This window comes from Spea bombifrons, chromosome 3 (genome assembly GCF_027358695.1).
Source record: "Spea bombifrons isolate aSpeBom1 chromosome 3, aSpeBom1.2.pri, whole genome shotgun sequence".
Classification (NCBI taxonomy): Eukaryota; Metazoa; Chordata; class Amphibia; order Anura; family Pelobatidae; genus Spea; species Spea bombifrons.
In genome coordinates, this window is record NC_071089.1 from 73,115,942 (window position 1) to 73,141,354 (window position 25,413).

At 38.3% G+C, this 25,413-nt stretch overlaps 1 protein-coding gene and 1 long non-coding RNA gene across 2 annotated transcripts; both read left to right on the top strand.

Annotated features, from left to right (window-relative positions):
- On the top strand, nt 1-22,165 carry SLC17A5 (solute carrier family 17 member 5). The gene is made up of 11 exons (XM_053459740.1): nt 1-295; nt 9,282-9,478; nt 10,255-10,488; nt 11,247-11,334; nt 12,889-12,975; nt 13,233-13,351; nt 14,651-14,809; nt 17,874-18,006; nt 19,238-19,385; nt 19,953-20,043; nt 20,628-22,165. The coding sequence occupies exons 1-11, from the start codon at nt 163-165 to the stop codon at nt 20,763-20,765; spliced, it is 1,527 nt and encodes a 508-aa protein (XP_053315715.1). The 5' UTR covers nt 1-162; the 3' UTR covers nt 20,766-22,165.
- Nucleotides 11,756-12,123, top strand: LOC128483520 (uncharacterized). Its single transcript, XR_008351078.1, has 2 exons — nt 11,756-11,928; nt 11,961-12,123. It is a non-coding gene; the product is annotated as an uncharacterized LOC128483520 (long non-coding RNA).
- Nucleotides 22,166-25,413: the final 3,248 nt, after the last annotated feature.

Here is a 25,413-nt window from a genome sequence, read left to right on the forward strand (position 1 = left end):
CAGCTGAACAGTGTCGGCGGGAGGAGTCGTGGCGTAGAGGAAGGAGTACAGGCGGAGCCAGTCATGTTTTGCTGGCGAAGGACTGTTGTGTCCGCGATGATACCGTTTCTTAGCGCTAGGATATAATCAGGGAGAGGGTTACATCTGCTCTCCGGCAGCAACATGAAAGAATGGCGAAGCGGCAGTGAGGAGGAGGAAGGGGAAGAAGAAGAAGAGGAGGAGGAAGACAGCACTCCACTGCTGAGGGGCCAAGATGAAGGCCTGGGTAACATCCAGCAGTACCCTAAAGAAAAAGGTTAGCGCATACCGCAAAATATCTCCTTACGAGCTCCAGATGTTCCCCGGTTTTTGAAAATGCTAGTAACGCTTCGCCCCGGTTGCGCATGCGCACTGGCGTCGGATGTAGGAAGCCCTTTTACATCATATACATATAAAGTTTATTATAATTGCTAGGGACAGTGCGTGCTGGAAATTAACTATTTGCTAGGTTTCCTAAAATAAAAATACAATGCGTGTAGTAGTTAGTTTGTTACCATGGCATAGGACCATAACAAATTCTCTCCATATGCATGTACCCAATCGATGCACCTTCTTCGCTGTTAATTCAGTAGTTTTGCCATCATTCACTAAAACCTGCAACATAATAATTAAACATAAATAAATGCAGAGCATGTAATGGAATCTGTCACATTGTTTGTCATCAAGGCTATAGACCCAGAGCAAATGCTTATCCCCCCCTTGCAGGTGCTTACATACTGCAGGTATACATTGGTATATAAATTGGTGTTTGGGCGCAGAGGCTTGTACAGTCCCTCAGTGAGCGCATGTGAGGGGCTTCGCTGACGTACGCTGTCCATACCACTTTTGTACTTCTGCCAGTAAACTTTAGAAACTTTGCTTGTCTGTGTGTTTTTTGAAAATTACAATAGGATGCTCAAAGTTATCTTAAAAAGTTTACTGTCTCTTTAAAGTTGAAAATCATTTGATCTTCAGGTTGCCACCCTGGCCATTGAATGGCTATGAATTCTACAGGCTGCAGGTCAGTGTGAAAAAGGCTGCTCAGCGGGGTGTAAAACTCATACCCCAAACGCATTGAATGCAGCGGATGATTTCATCGTACAGATTTACGGCGTTTGTTAGACTGACCCACATCATGTAGCGAAGGTGTCGTATTTTAAATGGCAACTAGCGGTGTGGCCAGCACAATGTATACGTAATCCGTACTTGCTTTAATCTACCTATTGAAATAGCGCTACAGGATCTTCCATAATTGTTCCAATCGTGTTACTATGAATCGATCAGTGGTTTGCGAGGATGTGTGGATGTACGTGAATATTTGCCATGTAAAGGGTGATGGTCAATATCTATCTGAACAGAACTTTAAATCAAAGTTTACATTCATTTACACATACCTTGTGTGTAATAATGAATAAAGGATAAAGAAGTATTGATACCCAAAGTAAATGTTACTTAATATGAAAACCCTGACAATAATATTCTATGGTCTTCTATGCGTACAGGTGTCATAGTTGTTAATATAATATAACGCGGCATCGTAGGCAGATTGTCTGTGCATGGGAACTCCTGGGGTTTCGGTGTTAGCCTCAGTGGACTCATTCTCATGGGTGAACAACCTGGAGCCAACTCCTTCATATTCCTCTGTGATTAAATGCATCATAACCTCCGAATTGGTGTCTTTCTAATTGGATATTACAGTTCGATCGATACAGGTAATTTAGTTTAGAATATCTTTACACGTTTAGTAATAGGTTTCATGAAAACATTTCAGTTGACGCCATAAACAGGCTACTGCACTAGGATCCTCATGGTGAGATATTTAGTAAATATATTAGTAAAGCAATTGCTTCAGTGGTTGTTGGGGAGGGGAAAGAAATGTCATGACTACTTCCCTTTAATCAGTGCAAGGATGCTTCCCAACTTATTTCAAGGCAGTATAAAAGGTTTGTTAATTGCCTAGCATAAAGTTGGACATGAATGATGGTAATTGCACCATAACAAGCCTTCTAATAACTACCCATACAGGGAGGTGCCATGTTTAGGGATAAAACAGTCCGACTAACAGGAGCAATTAATTGTTACAACAAAAGGGAAAAATCAGAATTGCACAATTGTTATTTAAGGGACTGTCTGATGTCCCTAACACCCCTACTATAGTAGAACGCATATTAAAGTACATTGGTGTACAGGTGCCTTTTGAATCAGCTGAAGTGCTTTGTGTATTTCAATCTTCAGAATCCCCCCATGCATATGCAATGTGGACCACATAAACACTTAAAGGGACCATCCAGCCATCATACACATTAAAGTGCATATGATGACTGGAGTGTCCCTTTAAATGAAAAAATAGCCATATTGGCTGTTTGTGAACATGATGCATCCCATTTTATTTTAAAACAGATCGCACCTGCACCCTTTCACATGAGATGAGATTTTATATTTTTTTCTGTATACAACCCCCCCCCCCCCGCCGTTCCATTCATAGTACACTTGGTGGTATTTCTATAAAATGTCTCATACTCTCCTGGAATAGTAGAGGGTTTCCACAATCCCATACCAAAGTTGGCTAACTTTATTTCATGGTGTTGGAACATGTTTCTTATAAAGCGTTCAGTGAATGTCTAAACTTTTCCAATGGCTGGTTACTCATGGATGTCCGTCATTTGATAAAGTAAATGGCTGTTCACTTAGAAATCCTTTCACTGTACTGATGGTTGCCAACTATATTTTGGTAGGTAGTACTACCAGTTGTTCTAGGAGTGTGCACCGGCAATAGGGGTGCGCATGCTTGGACACTGCAAAACACAGGGATTTGAAGGCATTAGGAGCACCTGAGCAGAAGCCCAGCTCCATTGACAGTTTTTTGGAATCCAGTTGCTTGGAAGACATAGGGTAGTCGCAAGCAAAATCATGATGGATTTTAGAATCTAAAGGTAATACTTAACTATAGTGCATTAAACTGCATGTGATGACTAGCTTTATTTAGTCTATACAGCTATAAAGCTTTGGATTTGGAAAAAGTGACCGATCACCCCACCTCTATAATAAAGGAAGCTCATAGTGCTGGTCAGCAACATGTAACAATGACATAGTTATATGGCAACCCAAGTAGTAACTGTCCGCTAACCTGATACAGTTGTCAGGAAGAGCTGGAACATATTCCAATTCATTCTAGAAAGCTTCCTGTTTGGAAACCTCTTATGCATTGCTTGCATTCAGACCTGACTCGTGACTTTTGAGTTGTTTGTACCTTCTAACCTGCTTGGACGGGAACATCCTGTTCCAAGTGCATTACTCATTTTTAAAACTGTTTTTATTGCACCAGTTTAAAGTAAAATGTTTCATTATTCATCATATTTAGCCATGCTGACCTCGTATTACTTTTTGAGATTCATCTCTATGTACATATAAACAACGTGTCTATCATTACTGCCTGTGGACATTCTTCCCTAGATTTGAGCTAACAAGTTAACAAGCAATACAAGATCTTGTTTTCACAAATGTCCCAAATGGGTGCACAAACACGTTACATTCCCGAGGCACACTTGTTTTAGGGAAGTAGCTCATTTACGAATATTCATTCTTTATAATACATTCTTTATTGTCATTTCAGCTGTGCTCTGCCTGCATTGTCAGAACATGCATAACTAGATGATGGAAAAGGTCTTTTATGTGAGGTCTACTAATGTATCATGTAGCTTTTTTCTTTTTGTTTTGTTTCCCTTTGCTTTTATCTTTATCTAGTAAAATAAGGAAGAAAGTGTAGCAGTTAAAGCACGTGATTGCTTAGACTAAGCCAGCTGCCCTGTGGATGATTTAAGAATACATGATCGTCTCATTTGTGCTTTGCGGCTGTCTGGGGATTTATACTTCCATAGTGAAGTTAAAGGCACAATAATACACTTTTTTTTTTTTCTTTGGGTATACCCGATCCTTGGTGTGTGATCACCTCCTAAAAATCGGATAATCAGATAAAAAAATAAATGTAATTTTTTTTGTTTATTTAAAATAATTTAATGAACAATCTGGATGTTAAAAACAAACAGAATAAAAAAAAAACTTTGAGAAAAATGCATTTCTTGTTTTTATTTCCCAACCTGCCCCCCCAGTTATGCACATCTGATCCCAGGCTTGCCACACTGCCTTCCAGGTATGCCACACTGCCTTCCAGGTATGCCTTATACCCCCTGAGTGCCACTCTGCCCTCCCCACATATGCCTTATAACCCCAGATATGCCACTCTGCCCTCACCAGATATGCCTTATATCCACTTTATACCTTATACCACCCTGAAATGCCTTGTACCCCCCAGATATGCCCCTCTGCCCCCCCAGATAAGTCACTCTGCCCCCCAAATATGCCTTATGCCCCCTATATGCCACTGTGCTCCCGATATGCCTTATAACCCCTAATATGCCACTCTGCCCCCCCCAGACTTACCCTCCCTTGCTCCATACTCCTTTGTGTCTAGTAGGCACAGCCGGTGAGCGTCTGCGCGATGCTTCTATGGTGGAGCAAGAGAAGGTGCTCCATTATAGAAGCCCCGGCGGAAGTGGAGGACAGTAGCGAAGGATGTCCGCGTGCATCGCACACACACGCCCGCTGACTGTCCGAGAAAAGCCTCTGGGTCCCCTGCAGCGATGCGGGGGATCTGGATCTTAGTGTTATTATCCGACCTTTGTTTGAGGTCGGATTATAACACGAAGGGTATTTTTCAGAGCATTTGCAGTGAAAAAACTCTTATCTTATATGTGATAAAATCGAACGATTTTCATTATCGATTATTATCAATATTATTGATTAGTTGTTGCTGCCTTATAATACATGCATTCAAGTGGAATGACAAGACTAGAATAACCGATACATTGGGTAAAGGGGACCCTGCTCGCAATCTTACTACATCTGCCTCAGACATAATAAGATTATATGTTATTTCATTTTTATTTTTAAAACCAGTGAATTCACTTTGTGATGCAGAGACAGCTACTGTGTGTAAATACTTCCTGTTGATTTTATTTTATTGGATTTGGCTTTGCTAGTTGAATAATGGTTGTGGACTTTATTGAGTTTCATTTACTCCTGTGACGTAGTACGGTTTTTTTCTTCTCCTATTGAGCATGACTGGGTCATACTGCACAGTGCAGGTACTCCACATTCAGAAACTGTGACCGCAGAAAGATATAGTGCTCACTTCTTCGCTTCTTGTTATTCAAAGTCTTGCAAGGCAAGAGGAACATTCCCAACAGTAAGAACATGGTGTTTTCTTGTTACTGTTGTACATAAAATATGTGTATTACATATGACTTAGTATGCAACTTATTGTAGCCTTATCATGCACCTTTTTTTTTGTTTTTTTACTTTTTATGAAATGGATGTCTACTGTATAATTTAAAATTATGGGTTGTTGGCTAGGCGCATGGGATCTTAATGCTAGGATCTTAATGCTAGAGCATTACATCTAATACTGTGGAAATTACTAGGTAAATTAGCATTAAGGATTTGCTTATGCTTGTCATTGTCTATGTGTGTGTGTGTGTATACATGTTTACGTTGATAGCTTGGGAATCAAATCGTATAGTGATTATTCTAACGTTATGTAAATGTAAAGCAACCATTGGGGCTACATTGAGATACTCTGGTCATGTAACAATTCCAGATACATGAACCGTATTGCCGTTCGAATATATCTAATATATCCGTGCCTGTTACGGTAGTAAGCGATGCTGAACCTGTTGAATGAGCAGGGCACCATTGATGTAATCCTATGTAGTACTATAATAATGTAAATTGTTGGTGCTGTATAAATAAAGAATAAAGGTAAAGTTGGACCTGGAAGCACAATTTGTCTCATTTCTAAATGTCTGTGTGGCTGAGTCATGACCCTCAGCATTTGTGTAGCATCAGCAGCCTCTCCCCTCACAGAGTAACAAAGAAGAAAAGAAATGTAACAGGAAAACCATGGGGGTTGGAGGGGCAGGGTTCAATTGCTCTTATGTAAAGTGATTGGGAGTGTTCTGATTACACACTATATGGACACAAGTATTGGGACACACCTCTTAATTTAAAATTCAGGTGTTTCTATCAGACCCATTGCCACCGTTGTGTAAAATCAAGCTACTAGTCACGCAGTCTGCATTCACAAACATTTGTAAAAAGAAATGGGTCGTTCTGAAGAGCTCGGCGAATTCAAGCATGGTACTGTGATAGTAGGGCTGCAACAACTAATCGAAAATACATTGCTAAAAATCAATAATGAAAGTTGTTAACGATTTTCATTATCGATTAGTTGAATCGATTTGCTCAAATATTAGATGAGGTTTTTTGGGGATGCATTGGTAAGTCTGGGGGGGGCAGAGTGGCATATCTGGGGGGCAGAGTGGCAAGCCTGGGATCAGATGTGCATAACTGGAGTGGCAAATAGAAAGAAATAAAAACAAGAAATGCATTTTTCTCAATCATAGTTTTTAATAAAAATGAATAGTTTACATTAGGGCTGAAACAACTAATCGATAGTGAAACTCGTTGTCAAAGAATTTCATTATCGATTAGTTGAGTCGATTTTATCGGCTATAAAATAAATACTCTGAAAATACCCCCCATTTTATAATACAACCTCAAATAGAGGTCGGATAATAACACTAAGATCCAGATCCCCCACAGTGCTGCAGGAGACCCGGAGCACCTGCATCACATGACCTTCCGGTGCTCCATCATAGAAGCGCTGGCGGAAGGGTAGGGTAGAAGCGGTGGTTGTCTGTGCCAGGTCCCCTTCAGCGCTGTGGAGGATACTCCTATCTGGCAGGCGGGGGTGTCTGTGCGATACGCGCAGACAACCTCCACTACTGCCCTTCACTTCCGCTGGGGCTTCTATGATGGAGCATGACTTTCCGGTGCTCAGTCATAGAAGCTCTAGCGAAAGTGCCGGCCAGCAGCGGAGGTTCACCGGCTGCCCCCACTAGACACCAGGGAGTATGGGAGGGGGGCATAAGGAATATCAGGGGGGTATAAGGAATATCTAGGGGCAGTATGGCATATCAGGGCGCAGAGTGGCATATAGGAAGGTATAAGGCATATCTGGGGACAGAGTGGCATATCAGGGGGCGGAGTGGCATATAGGGGATATAAGGCATGTTGGGGCACATTGTCATATAGGGATATAAGGTATATCGGTATAAGGCATATTAGGGGGGCAGAGTGGTATATAGGGAGGTATAAGGCATATCTGGGGGCAGAGTAGCATATAAGGGGGTAGAGTACCATATAGGAAGGTATAAGGCATATCTGGGAGGCAGAGTGGCATATAGGTAGGTATAAGGCATATCTGGGGCAGAGTGGCATATAGGGGGATATAAGGCATATCAGGGAGGCAGAGTGGCATATAGGAGGTATAAGGCATAGCTGGGGGTTAGATGTGCATACCTGGGGGGCAGGTTGGCAAATAAAAGGAAATAAAAACAAGAAATGCATTCTTGTACCTTTTTAAAATATAGCTTTTATTATTATGTCAATAAAATAAGAAGGGAATTAGGGAAATGCCATTGTGATAGAGATAAAAGGGTTAATTACATGTTAATGTAAAATTTAACTCCCAGTTCATTTCATTTTTTTTAAATAAAGAAATAATTTGCATATTTTTTTATCGGCCAACTAATCGATTATGAAAATAATCGTTAGTTGCAGCCCTATTTGATAGCATGTCACCTTTTGCAATAAGTCAGTTTGTGAAATTCGTTCCCTGATAGATAATCTACAGTCAACTGTAGGTGGTATTATTGGAAAGCAGAAGCGTTTAGGAGCAGCAGCAACTCATCCATGAAGTGGAAGAACACGTAAAGTCACAGAGCAGGGTTACCGAGTGCTGAGGCGCATGGCGCTCAACAGTTGGTGACACTCTGCTGATTCCATGACTGAAGAGTTCCAAACTTCCACTGGCATGAATATCAGTACAAAAACTGTGCAGAGGGAGCTTCATGGAATGGGTTTCCGTGGCCGAGCAGCTGCATGCAACCTCACATCACAAAGTACAATACCAAGCGTCTGATTGAATGGTGTAAATCACACCACCACCGGACTCTGGAGCAGTAGAAACATGTTATGTGAGGAATCGCGCTTCTCTGTTTGGGAGTCTGATGGGCAAGTCTGGGTTTGGTTGATGGACAGGAGAATGTTATCTACTTGACTGCATTGTGCCAACTATAAAGTTTTTCTGGAGGATGGATAATGGTATGGGGCTGTTTTTCAACGGTTGGGCCACTTACTTCCATTGAAGGGGAATCATATTGCTTCAGCATAACAAGACATTTTGGACAATGCTATGCTTCCAACTTGGGGAAGGCCCTTTTTTATTCCAGCGTGACTGTCCCCCAGTGCACAAAGCAAGGTCTATAAACACATGGTTGGATGAGTTTGGCGTGGAAGAACTTGCACAGAGCCTTAATCTCAACCTCATCGAACGCCCTTGGGATGAACTGGAGCGGAAATTGCGATCCTGACTTCACAGGTGCTCTACTGGATGAATGGGCAAAAAAATCCCACATAAACACTCCCACGTAAAAGCCTTCCCAGAAGAGTGGAACCTGTTATAGGGCGGACCTACTACATATTAATTTGTTGGTGCAATGGTCAGATGTCCCGATACTTTCGTCCATGTAGTTTGTGTGTGTGTGTGTGTGTGTGTATATATATATGTGTATGTATATATATATATATATATATATATATATATAATCTGACCAGGTCTTCAAGTTAACAACTTTTCTTTATTCAAACAAAGTCAAGTCGACGTTTCAGTCATTGGACGTTCTCAGCATTTTGGCTGGGGGTAGTGTGTGTGCATATCACTTGGCTGAGACAGCGATTGAAAGTAAAGATAGAGTGTGAAATAATCATTATTTCAGTATTCTGCCTTTAATCTTCTTTTTTTTTGTTCCTGACACCCTCTCCCATATGCCTGCGTTATTTTGGTTGAAATGGCTTGTCATATGTGCTCGTCACAGCAAACACCAGCACATAGAAATCAGATTGGTTGGAAACTTTAAGTACACGTAATAAATGAAGCGTTAATGGTGATAGATAAAGCAAGCAGTTAAGTAGATATCCCTGCTTCCTTTAATGCTATTAAAAGCAAATATTGTACTTGGAATGTAAACACAATGAAAAAGGTCACAAAGAAGTGGAACAGAAAGCTCTCTATATTACTGTGTGTTCAGAAGGTTTTGTTTGCTTCTTTAACATGGTATCGAAAATGTTCGCTTGCTTTTCAGTGCCTGTGTGCTGCTCTGCTCGCTACAACCTGGCAGTCATGGCATTATTTGGATTCTTCATGCTATATGCGTTACGTGTTAATCTAAGTGTAGCCTTGGTGGATATGATAAATTCAACATCAAGTACACGAGAAAATACAAGTGCCGAAGTGTGTCCGGAGCACACGCTTTCTCCAGTAGTCCCACACAATAGTAAGGTAAGGGGAATTCCTTGTTTGTATGTTTCATTATTATTCTGCAAGCTACTTTGCCCAAATATACATAACTTCTTTTGCCATATTGGGAGGGAGATGGTTGATGCCCCTAATTTTACAACAAAGAGCTTCATTATGAAATCCATACCATAATAAATTAAACCATATTTAGGTGGTTTGCAGAGCATTTAATATAAATAGCTAGAGAAATGTAGGGTTGTACAGTGAGTGGCTACTAAGAAGACCAAATTATGTGCCACTTAATGCAGCTAAAATCATTTACACATTGTGTCATTTAAAAAGTTTATATGACATATATATTATATTTATATACGCATACTAACTGCGTAAGATTGGTCTGTCTCCTAGCACTTGGTTTTTAGGGGGCTGGGTTGAGGAGATCAAAGATCTCCCCTGCAACTAGCCCATTGAGCAGCGGTATACTGTGGGGCCTGATCACCCAAACATGCAATATGGTTGTACCCTAAATATTTGTTATCCACTTGTTCTGGATTGGCCAGGGACTTCAGTATTCACCTAGGTTCTAAGTGTTGAGATACAAAGCTAAAGCACTCACATGCTAGGAAATCACAATGGATAGATCAAAATGTAATGCATTTTAATATCATTATGATAAATTGGTTGCTTCCCTTATTACTAAAAGTGTTTTACAAGTATTTTGTGGTTGCAAGCCACACACGATTTCTCCTACAAATTGTACAATTGTACATAGACAAAAAAATATACATGTATAATTCTTCTTGTATTTCTTTCTCAAGGGTAAGAAGTATGACTGGGATGCAGATACCCAAGGCTGGATACTTGGTTCCTTCTTCTACGGCTACATCCTTACTCAGATACCTGGTGGTTACATAGCTGGAAAAATTGGTGGCAAGCTATTACTTGGGTTTGGAATTTTTGGGACTGCTGTGTTTACACTACTGACACCAATTGCTGCAGACTTAGGGCCAGGGTATCTTATAGCCGTCCGTGCACTGGAAGGTCTTGGAGAGGTAAGCTCGAGTGAAATCTTGTAATTGAGAGCCAGTGGAGGATTTCACAGAGGGGGGAAGCAGAAGAGGAGCGACGTGCAAGGAAGACAAGCCTAGCAGCGGCATTTAGGATAGACTGTAGAGGAGAGAGTCAAGACAGTGGAGTGCCAACCAGAAGATTATTGCAGTAGTCAAGATGGGAAATGATAAGTGAATGAACCAGAGTTTTTGTGGATTCTTGGGTGAGGAATGGGGGGATACGAGAGATGTTTTTTAGGTGCAAGCGGCAGGATCTGGCGAGGGACTGAATGTGAGGGATGAAGGAGAGGTTTGAGTCAAGGATGACTCCAAGGCATCGGGTCTGGTTAGTAGGCGAGATAGTCGTGTTGTTAATGGTGATAGAGAATTCAGGTAGTGGAGTGGAGATGGAGGGAGGGAAGATAATGAGTTCAGTTTTAGAAAGATTAAGTTTCAGGTAGCGTTGTGACATCCATGAAGAAATAGCAGACAAGCAATTGGTAATACGGGACATGAGAAATGGAGAGAGATCAGGAGGAGACAGGTAGATTTGGGTATCATCTGCATATATATGATACTGGAGGCCAAATGAGTTGATTAGTCTGGATGTTTCTATATAAACTGTATATAAATGTTTTTTTCATTATAATATTGGTATCAATATCCATTGTTTTAATTTTATTATTACTGTACTGTAGTTTGTGAAGTCTTTGGACTATGTTTTATAGCTTCGCTAATAAATCGAGCTGTTGTCTCTTCAGGGTGTTACTTTCCCAGCTATGCATGCAATGTGGTCATGCTGGGCTCCACCTTTGGAGCGAAGCAGGCTATTAAGCCTTTCATACGCAGGTCAGTACATAATATGGTGGTTCTTTCTTTCTTCTTGCTGGCATTAATAAACGGTTATGAAGCTTAAGTCACCTTGTGATATTAATAGGCCAAACCTGATGTTTTATAATTGGAAGAAGATAGTAGAGATTGGCACATCACAAATAAAAATGGTGACCTGTGTACTTAAAACCACTTCAAATATTAATTGCTGCACTACAATGATTTCACAGGCCTTATGAAATGTGTGTTTTGTTTGTTTAGTGCTTTCATTGTTCCCTTATTTTATTTACATATAAAACAATTTCTTAAAAATGAATGTTAATGTTATCATTAGAACCATGGCTGTTAAACTGAAATGTCAGCTTGTTAAATACGCATTCTATCATTGTATTGTTTCAAGAGGAGATTATAGCTTTTATTGTACCAACATAGAAAAATATCTAGGAGTCAAATAAGCTTTTAGGACCACAGAAGTCCCTTCTTCATTATGTCTGAAGATGGGACATCTGAGTTAGCAAAAGCTTATGCAGCTAGAAGGTATCACCTTCAACTAAATTCAACTCAAACTAAAGTTCCATGAAATCTACTCATTGTCCTATCTTTAAATTACCTGTTCACCTAATGTCAGCGTTAGGCAAATGCAGTCTGTAATCTTTTGTAGAACTACAACTTCCATAATAGCCAGCTATCCAAGACTTTGGTAGAGCATTGTAAGTGTTAAAGTTATAAGACAGCTGGAGGACGGCATGCATCTTTGCTTTATGTGCATGAATAACCTTGTGCGAGAAGCACTCAAACCCATAAAAACACCCAATGGTGCTAATAAAAATCCAGAACCTATAAAAATCGGTATATGACCACTGAAAAATTCTCCAGTGTAGGCTACTCGGAGCTCTCCTGAGTTAGTGTCTTCATAAGTGGTCAGTGTCACACATGAGGGTGTGGTTAGCCACTGTAGGGGCATGGCTAGCTCAGATAGTATTACGTGGGTTAGGCGTGGAAGGAGAAATTGGTGGGGAGTGGACTTAGCTAAACGGAGCTCCCTTGCCCTGGAGAAAGAGAGGAGCGATCTGTAGACCCAGCGAATCATTGGTTTACCTGGAGACTGCAGGTCAAATCTGGAAAGTTCCCAGGTATGCTTATGTGATGTATACCTTTCACAGATACTTAGCCGTGTCCTCTTGTCCTTATGTTGAGGTTGCCTCTCTAAACCAGACTAGTCCTCAGAGAAAAACTTTTAACGTTTTATGTGTGCTTTAGAACAATGTTACAGTGAGGTAAAAAAAAAGTCCATGAACATCCAGCCATCAATAATGAGTTCAGGGACATACTGGGCAAATATTTTAAGCCCTGTAAAAGGTACAAAGGATTTTAGGGTAAATATGTTATGTATTGTGCATGTCTTACCTGCTGAACAATCAAGGTAAATGTCAAAGCAACTGGTCTTTTCCTTTCTACAGGTAATGTGCCCGTTTTCCAGCTATAAACATAATTTACAGTTCAATGTTTGGTGCGTATCATTATTATTACTGGCTTGTAATGCTTATGGGTTATTTTATTGGTTGTATTTAGGTGCACAGCTTGGAACAGTTGTATCTCTTCCTGTATCGGGCCTAATTTGCTACTACATGGACTGGGTTTATGTATTTTACATATTTGGTAAGTATGCGCTATACAGCATATATATAAATTTTTTTTATTTTATTTTTTTTAAATACATATGAGAAAGCCAAATGTAAAGAAAATATTTGTAGGTTTGTCGCCACAGAATGAAGCTTCTATTCATGGCAGAAAGTTTAAACCAAACATGACATTTTGTTAAAAATGGTTATTTAGAATTAAGGCATATTCAGACATCTATGTAGTTTTTCTATTTTAAGTTATTTTTCATAAATATTTTTTTATTTTACTCATAGGTGCCTTTGGTGTGTTATGGTTCATAATGTGGCTTCTTCTTGTAAGTGACACTCCACAATTACACCGATCAATCTCTGACTGTGAAAGAGAATACATTCTGTCAACTCTTGAAAATCAAGTAAGTTTGTCAGTGGTCATGGTGCCCATAAAAATATGTCATCAATGCTCAGGGCTAGGTACGATGTAAACAAGCTTCTGTAGACCAGTAGTTCTCCAGACAGCTTTCATCAACCAAATACAATGGTTTTGCTCTATGGGCTTTGTTTTCTAAAGAGGAGTCTTTTAGTTGAACCTTTTTATTGGGCCAACAAAGGAAAAGATATTAAGTTGCATACATTTTCGGGACCTCTGAGGTCTCTGCTGACCTATATAATTTTTCTCTAAAGTGAGAGATAACAACAAGGGTGTTTCCAAAACAGTTGTTTAAGTTTTAAGTTCCTGATATCAATTTGACCTGTGATGGGCTCCAATGAGTCTTTGTCAGTTTTTATAATGCCAATTTTAATGTTACTGTTGATATTCAGTGTAACAGCATTATGAAATTTGCCAGTGTTGTATAAAAAATAGTTTTTTTCTGAACTGTGTCCCAATGAATGTAGGAGACAACTAGAGTGAAGTTAATACCTTTATTGGAAAACTGAGTAGATTCTAAGAAAATAGCCACCAGGGGGAGCTGTACAGTCACAAAAACCCTATTTTGACTGAACAGTATATCATACAAGCAGCTTGCATGTTTTGACAAACACACATTGAGGAATCATGTGTATGCCATTGTTTAATGTATAAAAGAATATTCTTTTGCAATTGGAGAAAATTATTTTGCATACAACACTTGAATTAATATTAACTAGCAACATACATGACTACTTTGTCATTCGGGACTACATTTTAGTATTCAATACTTCATTATGGACTTTTTGCCTCTTTGTAACTCCACTCTAGTATTGTAGAACTGTTGCAGACCTCTTGGAACCCCACTTCTCTGGGATCTTGCTAGCTCAACCAAAATGCTTAGTACTGCTTCTCCCATTCTATAAAGGGTGCTTCTGTTCATTAAAAAAAAACCTCATGTTCTTTAGATCTTACATTTTACTACGAAAGTGGTTCTGCACACATTGGCATGGCTAAGGCTTGGTTGTTCATCAAATCGCATAATAATCTAACAGTTCCTGCCTATCTGATCCTGGGAACTATAATCAAGAATAGCTCTTTGGAATAGCATCTTAGCTAGCAATTGTACCTACTAATAGAAATTTATTTTAAGGTGCCATAGTATTGTTCCATGCAGAAAACCATTATGAATGTAGTTTTCCCACCTAGAATTAGAAAGTTCGAGCGGGGAATGGTACCTGTTTATTAAGTGCATTCTGTACCTTAATTTATGCTATCAGTGTTGAACTCTATCTTTTTCTTCCAGCTTTCCAAAGAGAAATCTGTACCAGTCTGGTCAATTGTGAAGTCGGTGCCATTATGGGCTATTATCGTAGCTCATTTTTCTTATAACTGGACCTTTTATACGTTGCTGACATTACTGCCTACCTACATGAAGGACATTTTGCGTTTTAATGCCCAAGAGGTGAGTTTAGAATGTGTGGTTAAACTATAATATACATATTCAATTAGCTAACAGCCCCTAAGCTAAACCAAAAAACAAGAGATACCAAGAGTGCACATACGTATGTTTGCAGTGCCTGCTTGCCGTTCGGGGCGACTGATCATTCTCTGAGTGCATTTTATGGCCCCCCTCATAGCAAAGAGCTGACTGAGCATTATCTGATGCAGTACTGTGGTCTGGCTTTACATAGACAGGCTTATGTATGACCAGTAAATAAGGTTAGTGCTGAATTGTAAAAACCAAAAATGACTTAAATAATCAGAGATTTCAGACAATTTTGTTATTGGGTGGAATTATTGAAATCATGATCTCCACTAGCGTGTTTTCAGTACCTAATTATGGACTAAGGTTCTCTTGTATGTCATAAAAGACCCCCTTAAAATCTCAGGAGGGGGCATGCTCTTTGCCCTCTCCTGTTCCCCAAAACATCTCACACACCCAGTGCTACTGCTCAGTGGGATCTTCTAAAAAAGATAAAAAAAATCTTGCCTTGCATCCACCAGTGCCTTCTCCAAATGCCTGGATTCCTCATGCAGGCTGTTGGAAGTGCTGCTGCTCTCGCAGTCTGTGTGTGAAAGCTGGTCCCTTTGAAACTGGTCTACTAACATCCCTACATGTCTTACTTATAATTAGATTGGCGTGTGCCATGGCTTAATACTGGCAGTCAGAAAGAACATCTCCTTATAGTGGATATAACTATTTGCTTATCCCCCTTTTTATGTATTGCAGTCCTTTAATCCTACTTATTGAAATATCATTGATTTATTATTGATGATATCATTTGTGATGTAATCACCATGTCATTGATGATGTTGTTTGAAATTAAGTTTATTTTTGTATCACACAACAACTTTATCTTGTTTTCCCCAGCTTTTATCTGTTTGAGTGAGACATAAAAGCTTTTTATTCACAATATATATATATATATCATGTATTTTGTTGATGATTTGTGCATAACATGAATAATGGATTTGCACTGCTTATACCAAAAAAAAGTATCAGATATTACATGCAACTGTGTAAAACAAAATACATCTTTGTAAGAGAAAATCAATTTTCCTAGAGAAAATCAATCAAAAATAACTATAGCATTAAAAACATACAACACAGGACTACTCATTATATATAGTTTTAAAGCAAAGATATTCCTTTTTTTCAATTTTGTTGAAATTTGAGTAATGGTTCTGGAAGAAATGGAACATTCTCTATAAGGAGCACCTTCTGTGACAAGTACCGTATTTGCTCGATTATAAGACGACCCCCCAAAATCTGAATATTAACTTAGGAAAAAAAGAAAAAGCCTGAATATAAGACGACCCTAAAGGAAAAAAGTTTTACCAGTAAATGTTAATTCATGTAAACTATTTTTTTTAATAAAAGCTATGATTGAGAAATATTTTTTTTTTGTTTTTATTTCTTGTATTTTCCAACCTGTCCCCCAGTTACGCACATCTGCCCCCAGGCTTGCCACACCAATATGTCACTGTGGCCCATGATATGCCTTTTAACCCTCTATATGCCACTGTGCCCCATGGTATGCCTTTTGACCCCCTATGTGCCACTCTGCCTCCAGAAATGCCTTATACCCCTATATCCCATTCTGGCATTTAGGGGGTTAAAATGCATATTATGGGGCAGAGTGGCATATAGGGAGGTATAAGGCATTCCAGGAGGCAGAGTGGCATTAAGGGAGTTAAAAGGCATTATATAGAGCACTCTGCCTCCAGAAATGCCTTATACCCCTATATGCCACTCTGGCATTTAGGGGGTTAAAAGGCATATTATGGGGCAGAGTGGCATATAGGGAGGTATAAGGCATTTCAGGAGGCAGAGTGCACTATTAAATGCCCCCTTAACGCCACTCTGCCTCCTGAAATGCCTTATACCTCCCTATATGCCACTCTGCCCCATAATATGCCTTTTAACCCCCTAAGTGCCAGAGTGGCATATAGGGGTGTAAGGCATTCCAGAAATGCCCTACACACACACACACACACACACACACACACTTACTTACTTACCGGTGCTTCCAATTTCCTGCTGTATTGCCGGGGCAGCGGGTTGACGTCTCATTCCGCGGCAGCCGGAAGGAGGTGGAGTTGGCAGCGGGGGTTTGTATGCGTCCGTCGCAAATACCTTCCCCGGCTGTCAGAGATCTGGAACTCTGATCTCTGACAGTCGGGGAAGGTATTTGCGACGGACGCATACAAACCCCCGCTGCCAACTTCACCTCCGGAAGCACCGGTAAGTGTGTGGTGGGGGGGGCGACGACAGGAGGATCCAGGTCCCCTGCAGCGGTGCGGGGGATCTGGATCTTAGTCTCCTAATCAGACCTCTATTTGAGGTCTGATTAGAAGACGACCCCGATTATAAGACGAGGGGTATTTTTCAGAGCATTTGCTCTGAAAAAAACCTCGTCTTATAATCGAGCAAATACGGTATATATGGGTGAGATCTCTCAATTTATCATTTTTTGCACATTGTCTGTTCTGTGGACTTTGGGCATATGTCGTTATAAAAATACAATACATTCTTTAAATCATTTTACGTACAAAATTACGTATAAGATTATCATTTGGACTGATATTATATATTTTTTTTTTTACCCGGGGCTAGGGAACAATTATATGCCAATTTAATAAGCTACATAAACATAAAATAAAATTGGGATCCTATTCTTTTGTGTTCATTTTTTACATATTCTTTTTTAAACAATAGAGAACATAAATATGTTGAGGCTGCTCCTTTTTATTACAAATACTTTACTGACATTTTAATAAAAGGAATACTTTTGCTTTAAAACTATATATTGTGTGCAGACCTGCTTTTTTCGGTATATATGGTATATGCTGTTTAGTAGAGCGAGTCTATTTGCACCAATTAAATATAAATATAAATATAATCTCTTAGGAAATTAAACTTGGTGTAGTTTACAAAGTCTCTGACTATAGCTATGAACAATGACAATCAATGAAATTACATTTTTGCCAAAATAATAACATATTCTTGCCTGTGTGTTTTGTAGAATGGGTTCCTGTCTGCTCTTCCTTATTTTGGATGCTGGGTTTGTATGAATGTAACAGGTCTCGTTGCAGACTACATGAGGGAGAAATTAAACTATTCAACCGTTGCAGTTCGCAAAATATTTAACACACTAGGTAAGAAAAAATGGTTTACCATCCTCAATGATAAGAAGGTTTTTGCGGCTTCATGCTTTGTCGCAGAACTTAAATTGTTTCGTATGCTTGGACATGGATAGGTTGTCACAAAGTCCACTTTTTCCTTATTTATTATCTTTGTTTTTCCTTTTGGGATCAGCATATATAGTTTTGATGGGTCACATGCATTCCTAGCCTAAATTAAGACTTTAGGAATCAACCAGATTACAGATTAATACCGATAATTCTGATCGCACAAAAAAGGCATTATGTTTCCGGATATAATTTGAGCATAATAGGGTCTCTTTATTAACCTCTATTACCTATGGACGTTGATTTGTAGTGTCTACATACTTAAATATCGTCAGGTTTGTTGGAATGACAAACACATTAGACATCAGTGATGATGATCAGAGAAAACCCTGTGCCACTGCATGCATGGTGCAGGAATATACCTGCCCCGTAAAAGGCAGATTGTTACTACCTAGTGTCACTAAAACCTAGAAAGCAATGTCTATGTGCTTAATTGAATAGGTAATGTAGCTACAGGTTACCCAGACTAACCTTAACACCTCTACAGGTCAGCCTACATCCCCTCCTGTCTATTACTATAAATATAGTCAAGTGGCTATAGATCCTACCGTCTTTTTTTTTTTATGCCAGTAAAGACTTCCTACTAGAAACCTCAAAGTACCTACTACAAGGTATGCCACTGGAAGATCTATAACCAATGCAGAAGTACATTAACTTTTGTTTAATAGCAATAGCAAGACTATTCTTCATTTTTGCTTTTATTGAAGATAAATTATTTTTTAGCTGTACATTTCTTGTGTTTAGACATTAAACACATTGTGACCCTGCACCAGTGTACCATAATAACATCTTGCAAGTGTATCCATTTGAAATGCTAAAGCACAATTATTTTATTCACAACTTAATTAAATGTCTTGTCGACATGTGAATTTCATTTCAGGACATCATTTTGTGCCTTCTAACTCCTAGATTGTGAGCTCATTTGAGCAGGGCCTTTGTTTCTGTAGGTGAAAATTGTTATGTACTATTGGTTAGGTCCCAATGTACAGTGCAGCAGAATATGATGGTGCTTTCTAAATCAATTAATAATAATATTATGCATTCTTCTATAGCGAGGTATCTGGGACTCAACTGCCCCTTCAAAGACTCGCTTTGAAGAGAAACTCCTTAATTCCGTCTCTTTTCATCCACTCTCCAGGAATGATCGGGCCTGCTGGGTTTTTGTTAGCAGCTGGTTACACGGGTTGTAACTATAAATTAGCTGTTGTCTTCCTTACACTGTCCACCACTCTTGGAGGCTTGTCTGTGTCCGGATACAGTATAAATCATTTAGACATTGCACCCTCGTAAGTATAGTTGATTCCACCAATGGTTACACATTTCAGGAGCAATCACAGACTTAAGTTGTAGTAATTGGCAAAAATAAAGGGAATTAAATGAAAATAATAATAAAAAGTTATGTTTAAATTGTTCTGAACACTGTGCCATTATACTGCAATATCAACAGCCTTGTCCAGAATATGCTAGATCTGAAGAAAGCAGATCTATGAAATCAGTGTAGTGAAACCTTACAACCAGGGGTGACTTGTCTCATCAGCTACATATTTTTGGGATGCTTGGGTTTTGGGTATGTTCTGCCAGAATGACACAATTAACTAAGAAATCACTGCGTCACTTGATTTCTCATTCAGAATTAAACAAAAAAGCAATATAACCAATATTATCCCCTTTGTTAAATTGTATTTGTCAGTACTGGAGAGGTATACAGAGGTCATTGCCATAAGATCTGCAGCCATCGTATCATTTGAACATGGCAGAAATCATTTTCCTGTTATGTTTTACTTTAGTTACAGAGTAGAGTAGGTATATGCTGTTTTCTTATTGTAATAAGGTAACATGTTTAATACTTACAGCTTTGCAGGGCTGCTCCTTGGAATCACAAACACTTTTGGCACAATTCCGGGGATGGTTGGTCCTGTTATTGCCAAAAGTTTAACCCATGAAGTAAGTAAAAAGTTAACAGTGTTATGTGATGTACAAAACATATAAAATATGTTTGTACATTGAGGTACTATATCCTGGATTAGCAATGTTACAGATTTCCTTTTTTTCCATCTGTGCAAAGCAACAAGATTTTTGGCTCATGCAAATTATGTATTCTGATTTTGTTAAATCATTATACATGATTTCTGTTGTTCGATTTGATCTTATGTATAATATTAGGTAGATTTTTTTTTTGTTTCATTAGTTATTGGGTATATTTCAACTGTACGTATCTAAAACAGTAAAGGCATTGTTGAGTGTCAGAGAGTGTGCTGCTGATAAGTAATCTTAAAACCATGTTACCAATGTAATGGGCCATTTTTCTCTGAATGTCTTTTTGTTGTGCCACCTGCACATATCATGTGATGTACATATCATGAGTTGGTCTGCGTTTGCTACCAAAGACAAAGAAGGAACTGGGAGGCAGAGCTTGTGAGAAATGATCAAGGAGAAATGAAACTAGGTTCTCCAGTTTATATAAAATGACATAATTATGTTAAATTGTCATGCCAGCAACTAATATTTATTGTTCTCTCTTTTTGTAGAACACTGTGGAACAATGGCAGATTGTTTTTTATATTGCTGCTGCTATTAATGTTTTTGGAGCCATCGTGTTTGCAGTATTTGCCAGTGGTACGGTACAAGACTGGGCAGTAGACAAGAAGACAACTCAGGAGGATTAGGAAAAAAGCTGTTTACGTACTAGACTGCACATAGCCAGAAACACAGGGAGCATCCTAGGGTTACCTTCATTTTTATGGGTTTTTTTTGTATTAATTTACACGCACTTATGCGGTGATAATATATATCACAAAATATGGCAGGCATGGCTCTACTTTTAAACTCTTGTATTGTAAAAAGACTGACAAACCGTTACATTTGGTATGTAAACTAGAATCTAAAAATGTGTAATTTCAGCTAGAAAGTCAAATGTATATAAAAAGGTAACTTGCTTTCATAACAAGGGGATTATTTTAGTTACTATTGAGATATTTGCCATCACTACCTTTTTTTTATAGCCCTATTTATTTTATTAGCTGAAAACTCACAATCCACAAGGATTTATTTTGCTGGATATCTGATGTTCCCTTTCATCATATTTGTATATGTGCAGGGTATGTTCCATCAACACAACTGAAGCAAAGTATTGTTATATTATCAAATGAATATCATATTTTATAATGTTATGTTTACATTGACAGTCATGTAAAGTGCCTTGTAACATTCCACAAATCATTTATACCAGAACAGCACTTTATTCATATGAATCCAGATTGTTCACTCAGGGATATAAATTACAGTGGTGAATACATTAATTTGTTTGCAGTAATTGATTTTAAGGGAAACACAGAAAAATCTCAGTACTGTAATAAATAGTCAATGTTATATTATAAACAAGTTATGGCTAGAGAAAATGCCTTTTTTGTTTTTATATTCTTAAAGCCAGTATTCCAGTTTTTGCTTTCCTTTCTTCTGATGAGCTTAAAACCTGCTCCCAAAATAGCAACCCCTATTACAAATGCCGATGTACAAAGAGGTCATTTCAGATAGAAATTAAGATACTAAATGGAGCCCTCTGAATCTATTCCAAGAAGAGCTGATAGCAGAATAAATGTATTCCTTATAAAGGTACAGAACTGCAGAACTCATTTCTTCTCATGAATCCGTGAATGATACTGTTGCTCGCCAATTCCTTTTTTTCTTCAGTGAAACAAATGTTTGGGGTTTATTAGCTAAAGCAAGAGTTAGCAGAAAAGTTGTGGTTTTGACTTCCTGCGTTATAAAACACCATCCCTTTCTAAATTTTTTTGCAAGAGAGTCTGTGGGGTGACTTTCCAGAAAACTTTAGTAACGTAAAAATAAAGTCAGGAAGATGAAACTGCAACTTAACTGCCTCTCAATCTCCTTCTCTAAGGGAATAAATGCCTTAAAAAACAGTCTCATGCACGTGACAATGTTTTTTTTGTTTTTTTTAAAGAGCAGGATTCTTAATTGAACCCTTGTGGGACGATGGCGCTCTAGCCTTTAACCCAAACATTTGACAATATCAACCTATAAATTAAAGGAACAAAACTGGTTTAAACATACCGTCTCATTATTTTTATTGAATTCAATTTTTTCAGCAATTGTGATTGAATGCTTGTATCTATTTTGGTTAAACGTTTACCTTATCCATTCCTTGTTCATTTCCCTATCGTCCTGTGACTTAACCTTGTATACCCCGTGACTTAACATAAATCAGAGCAATACATTTTCACATCCTTTAAAAAAAACAAATCAGGAAATGCTCACTTCCTGTTTCCAAGTGAAGCCGCAGTCCTGTGGTATGTATTCTTAAAATTATTGCAGGTATGCTTTAAATAACATATGCATGAAGGGTATTTTTACAGAAAACCCTAGGCTTAGTCTGATATATAATACATATAATAATATACATATATATATATATATATATATTTGCACAGGTTAAATTGGTATTTTATGAACTGATATTAAGATATACAGTGCTGCAAAAAATATTTACCCCCTTTCTGATTCATCTATTTTGCTCCTTTGTCACATGTAAATGTTTTAGATCATCAAACTACGGTAATTTGTAGTTAATCTAAACCTATATTACCCATGTGAAAAAGCAATTGCCAACCTAGTAACTGGTTGTGTCACCTGTAATTGGCAATGAGTATTTTACATCGCTGTGGAGGAATTTTAGCCTACTCTTCTTGGCAGAATTGTTTCAATTGTTTTGGAGCATGAACAGGCTTTTTCAGGTCATGCCACAGCATCTTGGTTGGATTCAAGTCAGGAGTTGTCCACCATCAAAACCTTCATTTTATGTCTTTTGAGACCTTCAGAGGTGGACTTGCTTGTGCGTCTCGGATCATTGTCCTGCGGCAGAAGCCAACTGTATGATCTTATTGTGGAATATTGTGCTAGCTTTATACTAGATATAACAAGACCCATTCCGTCCACAGAATATTATCCGATAACTCTTATGTTTTTCTGACAAATGTGAGACAAGCCTTTGTTTACTATCTGGTCAGCAGTGGTTTTCGCCTTTCAACTCTCTCATGTTTGCATCTCACTCTCTCTCTCTCTCTCTCTCATTGTGGAATTGTGAAAACTGACCTTAATTGAGGCAAAGGAGCCCTGATGTTTACATGTTAGTTTGGGTTCTTTTGTGGTCCTTTTGTGACCTCCTGGATGAGTCGTATATGCAGGTTTTCCCTATTCGTAGATAATGGTTTTCACCGTGGTTTTCTGGAGTCCAAGAGCCTTAGTCTTAGTCAAAGATAATATTTTGCCAATGGGATTTCCAAGCATGAAGTAAACTGGTAACCATCCACCATACACAAAAGAGCACAGTTTGTATCTAGCCAATAGGTTTTTCTAGAGATAAATCACAGAATACATAGGGTGGTATGTTGTAATCTCATAATAGTTACATTTTGTTTAAAGGGGCAATATTTTTTTTTTCTTTCTGTTTATTTTTTATACTCGCCGAACAGATCATGGAGCGTAGGGCGACTTGAAATAAACATGTCATTTTTCATTGACTATACCAGTCTCCCGCACCTCTACTGCACCTGTTTTGTATTTACTTTCCCAGAGTGCATTTCCCCTAGTGATAGATCTTGGGGTTGAATCATACAGGAATAAATAAATAAACAAATAAATCATAATACTGAAATGAAGGCGGTGTAGCCAAGATTTTTCTGTCACATGCCCCCACTAATAAAGAATGCATGTTAAAGTTCTTTGTAAGTACCTAAAGTAAAGGAAAGCACTAGTCCTGTTTGTATTCCAGGGTGTAAATGACCCACGTTACATCGAAAAATGTGCTGTAAAATTCTGTGTTTTCTGGAGTAGATAAGTACAGATGTAAAGAAATTAGGGTTTTCATCTCAAAAATATCAGGAAAAATATCCCTAATAATAAAAAGAAAAATTGTATTTGTCTAATCCCATGAGCCTTGAGTGAATGCTTCCAAAACAAAGGTATCTTCTGCCAGGTTACCAGTTTCTAGGTCATGTACAACTACTACTAACTTCCAATAAAAAAAAAAAAAAACTTTACATTTAATATTGATGGTCAAAATTTTTCTCAAATAGCTTCAAAGTAAGTGGCTTTGCATAAAAGGTGGCATGTGCAATTGTCTATATTTATTTCACATTTGGTTCACGAAACTCAAATGGTTTCAAATGTCAGCCACATGGTGGTGCTGTAGCCATAATATACAATCTACACAATTTTGTGAGATTGTAAAATATTGTCTACCTTTGTGTGAACATGTTTACACTATTTCTATATACAGGATATAATTTGTGCAACAATTTCAAATGAGAAATGTATTATTCTATAACAAACAACAAAAATTTAAAGCAAAGAGAAACAATATAGCAATTATTAATTAGTTCCCCTAAAAGGTGATAATTCAAAAACATTATAAACACTGTAGTAAATAGATGCCAACAAGGTTAAAAACCCACTACATCCTATATGTAACTCCTGTACCTAGGTGGATATCCTTTTTTCCTAAAGTAGGATCTATGGGTGTCAGCCGCTTTCACTACGGTTAGAACAATTGGGCCAAGCCTTCAAGTACTGTGCAACCAGTATATTATGCTTAAAAGCTCAAACAGTTTAAGAAGCTATTAGTAGCCTTTGTGGTATAAACTGGTAGTCACGATGCCCTCTAAAAGGACAGAAGTTAGTGTTGGGCCGATACCACTGATGTTGAGTCATTTTACAAAACTGGAGAAAGAAATGTCATCCCCTGTGCCATAAAAAAAATATTGTCTATATATCTCGTCCAATTAGAGAACTGAGACATAGAGCATAAAAATAGGGCTGTGGGAGAATGGCAAGTTCCCACCATCCCAAATGCAGGTTTGCATAACTGGGGAAACAGGAGGTGCCCACTGCTGTGCCCCATGTTTGCTAATAAATTATGGATTAAAATAAAAAATTATTATGTGTAAGCACAAAGTGAACCATTTCACATTAGATATTAATATACTCTGAGACAAAACCGAAATATTTTTAACGGAAATATCTGACCGCATAATTCCCTGCTTCATGTCGTATATTTGAATAGAGAGACACTGCAACCAAACTTGCATTGAACTTAGCCCAAGCCTTGTACACGTTTTAATTTTTGTATGGCCTGTTTGGTATCCCAAACATAGGAAAACAGCTCTTCCACACAAGGGTAGATAATATGTTCCACGTAAGTACTTAGTTTTTCTATTAGACATTTATTATGTCAGACTCAGTATTGGTTCAGTAGGTTTTAGAATGTTGCAGTAGTAGGGATTACAGGGATGGTTAATT